The following is a 7,405-nucleotide window of genomic DNA, read 5'->3' as shown; positions in this document are numbered from 1 at the left end:
TTTATTTTATTGGAGGATGACATCAACAAGAAATTCAGTGGCACTTGTGCCAAACTTACCGCCAAAATTTCCTTGACCAGGGCCTTATCCGTGGACATTTTAGCCTTCTTAATAGGAGACACACCAGTTCCAACCCACGTCACCATGAGGAACTTTGATCGTTTGCTCATCTCATCTCCTGTCTGTGAAAGATAACCAAATTGAGACGACAACAGAATAGCAGAGTGGTTAACACATTGGCATTTTACTTTAAACATTACATTCAGTGAAGGTGTTTGTGTTGAGATTCAATGCAATATTTCATCTAAGTAAAAAATTCATACTAACATTCATTTAATATCATCACTCCTTTCTTTGTAAAGCTCAACAATGTTTTTGTTCACTGATGCATAAAAATGCACATGATCATCTTGTGTACAGTTACATGTATGTACTACATGTTTCCTATTGATATTATTCTGCATAAATAGTAGCTTCATTATTCTCATTATTATGTAATCTGGTGATTCCTGGAACTTCCATAGGATTCCAAGGATGACCCTCGGTAACTTTAAGGTAAATTAAAGTATTTTTGAAACGTCTTGTTATAAGCTGAATAGGTGAAAAGCAGAATGTGTGATGTGTGAAATGCAAATCCTTTGTTAGAGAAATATACCCTTCATTTGTCATAACTTAATACCATAATTTCAGCAAATTAAGATAATTTATAATTATTCAAATTATCCATACTGCAACATAACATGTATTTTAAACTTTTTGTCACACGGATAAGCTGGTGATGGTCACACAGGCAAATAAGAGCAAGAATACCTTTTTCAGTAATTTTCAACCTTTCCAGAACTTGATAACCACAAAAACTGAATAAGTAGAATTCTGATAAAATTTCTTCAAAGGATTTGGTCCAAGACGCTGCTCTGTTTTACTGTTCCTGCATTGAAGGCTAAACTCGAAATGTGACTATCCAGAGGTAAGAAAAAAATAATTTAATTTTGAAGTTCTTTCTGAAACAGAATGTAAAAACCCATTGTGAGCATAATTTATATTAATTCATTTACTGGAATAAGTGGTAACTGCTTCTTTACCTATTTTATGTGCATCTGCAATTCATTTCATGCCTACAAGTGTATGGATCCTATAAGCAAATTTCAACAGTGACTCCAACTTCATACAATTTATAAAGTGAATATCTGATGAAAAATAATAATGTGCAGGAAAGAGCACACCTTCTAATCCCATCCTGTGGAGACAAAGTTGAATATCCTCAAAGATGAGATTATAGCACTCTAAGAAAGAGATGAATAAAGCCAACAAAGCTTTGAGATTTGAATGTTTAAAATCAGTTTTAGTATTTTTAACTGAATGATTTCTCCATGACGAATTTGAGGCAAGCTGAATTTAAACTGGAGTGGATAATAAAATGTAATTGGAATAATGTGGAAGATAGATAATATAAAATATTAAAGTCTGAATGGACAAAAGCACTAATAAAATTGGTACCGTCTTCTGTTAATGTTTTACCGTTCATTACAATGGGGCTGGTTGGTATTCAAGAAAAAATGTAATACTGCGAAAAACATTCATAGCAGACATTAAAACACGGGAAATTTTTTAAAAGTCCTTAAAGTGATAAGGTTAAGTGTAAACTTCACCGAAACTTACCTGAAGACGAATGTAGGCAAAAGCGCGCTCATCATCTCCGAACTGCGACTTGAAATCGTCGAAGGTCTGTCCCTTGGCTGCTACCATCACCTGACTCCCGTCGTATTTGAAAACGGCCCTGGAGGATAACAAGACTTAGGACATTTTGTACCATACCTTATGCTTAGTACATGTACCAAAATGGTGATCATTTCCGAACAATAATACTTTTGTTTAGTGGAAGACTCGACTTTCATTGTCTGCAAGAAGTGACAGTTTGGATACAAAGGTACATTTTCACAGTAATAAGAGATATGTGAAAACTAAAGAACAGGTGGGAGAAAAGTTTCTCTTTGCGGTACTAACAGCATTTTCTACATTTGGCACTCTCCCTCCACTCCTGAGAGTACGAATGGCCAGTTATGACCAGACACAAAAGAAGAGGAAGAAGACGAAGATCAGTGAGAGAGAAAAATATGAATGCCAACATATGCATATAAACTATTTTACTTAACTTACTTATACAAGTGTCTTTCTACATCTGCCCCTGGGAATTTTAAATAGGTGGAGATAAGTATATTCAAGTTTTAATCACCATCGTCAATATAACATATAACTACTGTATAATATAAATTTGTTGTTCACGATGACTAGTTCAGTGACATTTTCTTTTTTTTTTCAAATCTTGGAAAAGTTCTCCTCTTGTTTTTAGATTGCAGTTTGTTATTTATATAAAAAGCGTTTAAATCAAAACTAAGATTGAAGAGAAATCTCGAAGCAACATCACCTTCCAGAATCTGCCGGCACATCTAGACGAAAACAGCCAATTCATTTAAATTTCGTAGGCCCTTCAGCGAATACTACATGCCTTCTGCATATGGCACGCCGAAGGTTTCTCTAACCTAGTTGTATCGAAAGGCAAGAGAATGCTTTGCAAGGTAATTGCAGGTACAGACTGTAAAACGAGGTAATGAAAGTTTAGGTTTAACTTCGAAAGAATTCCACAGATGTTTTCCAAACATTTTCTTCTCTCAAGTTCGTATTTTCGCGTTGTATTTGTTTTCTGTTTTATTATTTATGCCTATACTAATAGTACTTGACCAAATGTATAGATGTGTTTTATTTATTTAATATAATGGCAGCACTGATCCTGGTTGATTCGAAAGCTCTATGACGCCTGAATATACTAAACTCATGAACTTCACAAGAGGAGCCGTTTTCTCTTCCACTCCTTTCTCGTCAGCCATTCGCCAAACAAAAAAATTCAATTATTATGCACCATCGTCCTATATCCTTCCTCTGGCATGACTCCCCTTCCCCTGGCCCCTTCAACACACCAAGAATCATCCCCCTCCTACTATCAATCCCCCCCTCCCCAGTCCCCACATCGTCTGGGGATGATGATACAAGGCTCCACCCAGTACGGCATGATGACGATGAGTCACTGGTCAAAACCGCGGAGGATCACAGCCCCTCTCTAAACATCTGTGTGTCATTTTCGCTTTTTTCTCGCCGGTGGTAATCAGCCCGACCCGTCTGACACGCAAAAAATAAAAAGGTTACAAAAATATGCAGTAATCTCGGATAGAGGGATCGTCTAATGGGTCACCTGGACACACCTGTCGCTCGTTTGGACTACGAGATTAGGGGTGAATTAGTTTTTTTTTTCCTAGTTTTATTTGTCTGCAATTTGTGGAAGGACGCCTGAAGGCAAATTTAAGCATCTAATCGGCTGAATTAATTGAGAACAGGCTGGAATAAACAAAGGAAAGGAGAGTTCTGTAAGTCATCTTCATCGAGTTCGGCGACTTGAGGCTGACATCCCACGCAGACATTTAGGCAGCAGCCAACAGCAGCAGCAGCAGCATTCACATCGCCTTCACACGACCATGACCGACATCATCATCATGATCATCATACTCCTCGATCGATATCAGAAAGGAGTGTATTGCTATCACAACCTGCACCACAGTTATTAACAGCACGCCCTATCAGTCATCGGCTAATCTTGCTAACGTTGATAAGCGAACTAAATTATTACGGAGACAATTAACCACTGTTGCGTCAGAGCTGGTGCCCCGCAGCGAATGAGTTACGTAGCGTACATTAAAATGATTATAAGCCATTTTGGTAGTAAGGAGTTTCTTTGCAGATGTATTGGGGTCAATCACAGCTGTATCAACAATGCACAAATTTGGACTGGTTCGGTGACAGCTGTATCAACAATACAATTCGCGACTGTGCATGATTATATGATTCACACCGATGTAGTTGGATAATGTTTAGTCTCATAATTTCATAAAGATTTTATCTGAGTTAGTTTCTGACTTTAAAAGAAAAACTACCTCTGTCATCTGGTCATAAGAAAGGTAAATGCTAAGAAATGTAAATAAGGAAACTGCATTTATCTCTATTTTTCAGATTCCACGGCGAACATGGTAGTAGTATACGTCCTCCATTGCAAAGACTTCATAACACAACCTAGGTCACCATTGCAAACAATGTCCAAGTTCTAACAAACATGAGGTCAGACTAACAAAAATGAGATAATGTACTTACAGTACACATAGGTGAAGGGTATCTGTGCAGACACTATTTATTTGTTTTCTGAGAAAATTATTTCAATTAAAATTCAATGTTAAATATTCTTTATTAATACACACACAAACTGTGTGTGTAGATTCATGCACTGGAATATATGATAATATCTGCAGAGGTGAAAAGAAGAAAAAAAAATAGGACACCATATCCATCAAACAGAATAGGAGTTCACAAATGTAAGTGGAGCATAGTAACCATTACTCTATGAAGTTCTTAGAAAAATAATTTAAAAGACAGTTTGTTCACTGGAATGCAGTTCGAGCTCTGAGTGCTACTAAGTAAGGAGAAACCCCAAGCAATACCATAAACGGTTGACACGCGTAATGCTTACCATTTGTAAACAAGAATCGCAGAGAAAGTCTTCCGATGCTTTCACCTTTCTCTCCCTTTTTGTTTTCACAAGCATTTACTTTTCACATGTGACATTGGCGAGAGAGAGAGAGAGAGAGAGAGAGTGTCAAAGCTTTTCGTATGGACGGTCGGTCGAAAGTCAATTCTGTTGTCAGCTTACAAACGTGTCCATGTCACTCCCCTGATAAACGCAGCCCCCCAACCTCTGGACGTGTCCTGATAAACTTTGTCATAACAGGGAATCGATTTCGAAGAAACCTTGATGACGTCATAACGGAGATATTGTACGTATGTAGTAAACGGGCCCAAAATATAACGAAATGACAAACAAAACGGATATTTAACAACGTGGTTATAAATAAAAACAATATAAATAAATAAGACTGATTCAAGCAACCGATTTTATGATAACTTAACCCTTTACCAGCGTTACAATCACTGATACTTAATTTAAACAAATGAATTAATTAACGACTGACTCCATGCATTACTGCTCATGGTACGTGCGCAAATTGGTCACTCTGCAAGATCGGATGGTGGTTTATGAGTTTGAGACAAAAATCAAACATTCCAAGAAAATGTATTTGAAAATTTTAAGTTTTCTGGAAAATGTATTAGAATTTCTTGTCTCATTGAAAATGTATTTTAAATTTTCAAGTTTTCTAGATAATGTATCAGAAAATTTAAAATTTCCTTTAAAAATGTATTTGAAAATTTCAAGTCTTCTAGAAAATGTGTAAGAAATTAAAATTTTCTATAAAATAAATGTGAGCATTTCAAGTTTTCTAGAAAATGTAAATGAAAATTCCAAGTTTTCTAGAAAATGTATGTGAAAATTTCAAGTTTTCTAGAAAATTTATCAGAAATTTAAAATTTTCTGTAAATTGTATTTGAAAATTTCGGGTTTTCTAGAGATATTTAAAAATTTCAAGTCTTCTAGAAAATCTTTTTGAAAATATAAAGTTGTCTTGAGAATACATATGAAAACTTCAAGTTTTCTAGAAAATGTATAAAAAATTAACATTTTCTAGAAAATGTATTTGAAGATTTAAGATTTTCTAGAAAATGTATTTGAAAATTTCAAGTTTTCTAGAAAATGTATTTGAAAATTTCAAGTTTTCTTGAAAATGTATTTGAAAATTTCAAGTTTTCTAGAAAATGTATTTGAAAATTTCAAGTTTTCTTGAATATCAATTTGAACATATCAAGTTTTCTAGAAAATGTATATGAAAATTCCAAGTTTTCTAGAAAATGTACCTGAAAATTTAAAGTTTTCTAGAAAATGTATAAGAAAATTTCAAGTTTTCTAGAAAATTAATTTGAACATATCAAGTTTTCGAGGAAATCTATATGAAAATTCCAAGTTTTCTAGAAAATGTACCTGAAAATTTCAAGTTTTCTAAAAAAAAAATGTATCTGAAAATTTCAAGTTTTATAGAAATTATACCTGAAATTTTCAAGTTTTCTAGAAAATGTATAAGAAAATTTCAAGTTTTCTAGACAGTATATGGGAAATTCCAAGTTTTCTATAAATGTATCTGAAAATTCAAAGTTTTCCAGAAAATGTCTGAAAATTTAAAGTTTTCTAGAAAATGTATAAGAAAATTTCAATTTTTCTAGAAAATGTATCTGAAAATTTCAAGTTTTCTAGAAAATGTATTAGAAAATTTTAATTTTCCAGAAAATGTACCTGAAAATGTCAAGTTTTCAAAATAGATGTATATGAAAATTTCAAGTTTTCTAGAAAATGTATTAGAAAATTAAAAATTTCTAGAAAGGTTTTGAAAATTTCAAGTTTCTTGAATTTCCCCAACTTTTTTTGTGCAAAATACAATCTCTTGGAGAAAAATAACTAATGGGGATTATAAAATAAGACTGTATCTCGCTTAAAAAATAATTCTTTACTTTCTCTTTTACCTTTACTTTAATATTCTATTCATTACTTTCACTCAAAAGGCTTATACCAACAGTCGCCAATATTAAATACCAACGAACATTCGAGGGAGAGAGAGAGAGAGAGAGAGAGAGAGAGATTAAAGAAATGTCATGCCGCATGACTCTTCAATTTGCAACTTGAAGCGTCAACATTTTCTCGCTAATGGCCACGTCACCATTTCAAGTAGCCATTTTAGCAAAATATGGCCGAGTTTTGACAAAAGTCGATGCATGTTTAATGTTTAGTACAAAAAATATCCATACAATGTAAAAAAAAATGTATGTAAGGTTCCAATAACAGATTTCCATACATTACTTCCTGTTATTAAATATTAAACAAACTATTTATGTAATTTTTAAAAAAGTACAGGAAATTATTAACAGATTTCAATTTATAACTATCTTTAAAAAGTTTTCAAAGTTTAACTCGTCAAGCCTAAGGATTTTAATTAATTTTAACGATATGCTAAGTCTGACACTCAAGAAAAGGTTGTAACTTCATCCGCATTATTCAAAATCCTCACAATATTCACCATAAACCACAATAAAACCGTTTACCATCACCGTACATTACCATACCTCTTTATCCCCATAAGTGACTGCGTTCACTAAACCTCCTTTCTCAACTTAATTCCCTTTGTCAAAGACAAAGGATGATTGTAAATGAGTTGCGTAACGTTTCTCTCTCTCTCTCTCTCTCTCTCTCTCTCTCTCTCGGTAGTAGTAGTAGTAAAAGGCGGGATTTGCCTTGAAACGGCTCCCTTTACTCACCAGTTACAATCAGTCTTGTCATCCCTGACTTCAGTGTAGGCGCTCCTTATACCTTCTTTGTCGATGGAAGTCATTGCCATAACCTGAAAGAGAAAGAGGACAATAGTTG

General features: G+C 34.1%; 1 protein-coding gene across 3 annotated transcripts in view; it reads right to left on the bottom strand.

Annotated features, from left to right (window-relative positions):
- Positions 1-7,405, bottom strand: part of LOC135205500 (coactosin-like protein) — a 94,810-nt gene that overhangs the window by 1,640 nt on the left and 85,765 nt on the right. For all 3 annotated transcript variants that reach the window (XM_064236226.1, XM_064236224.1, XM_064236225.1), the window contains exons 2-4: positions 7,297-7,379; positions 1,660-1,777; positions 60-182 (exon numbers count right to left, since the gene is read on the bottom strand). In XM_064236226.1, coding sequence (XP_064092296.1) covers positions 60-182; positions 1,660-1,777; positions 7,297-7,376 — 321 coding nt within the window. In that variant the 5' untranslated portion in view covers positions 7,377-7,379. The remainder of the gene's footprint in view (positions 1-59; positions 183-1,659; positions 1,778-7,296; positions 7,380-7,405) is intronic.

Source organism: Macrobrachium nipponense, chromosome 24, assembly GCF_015104395.2.
Source record: "Macrobrachium nipponense isolate FS-2020 chromosome 24, ASM1510439v2, whole genome shotgun sequence".
NCBI lineage: Eukaryota > Metazoa > Arthropoda > Malacostraca > Decapoda > Palaemonidae > Macrobrachium > Macrobrachium nipponense.
Note: the sequence above shows the minus strand (reverse complement) of the source record. Positions and strands in the feature narration are given on the sequence as shown.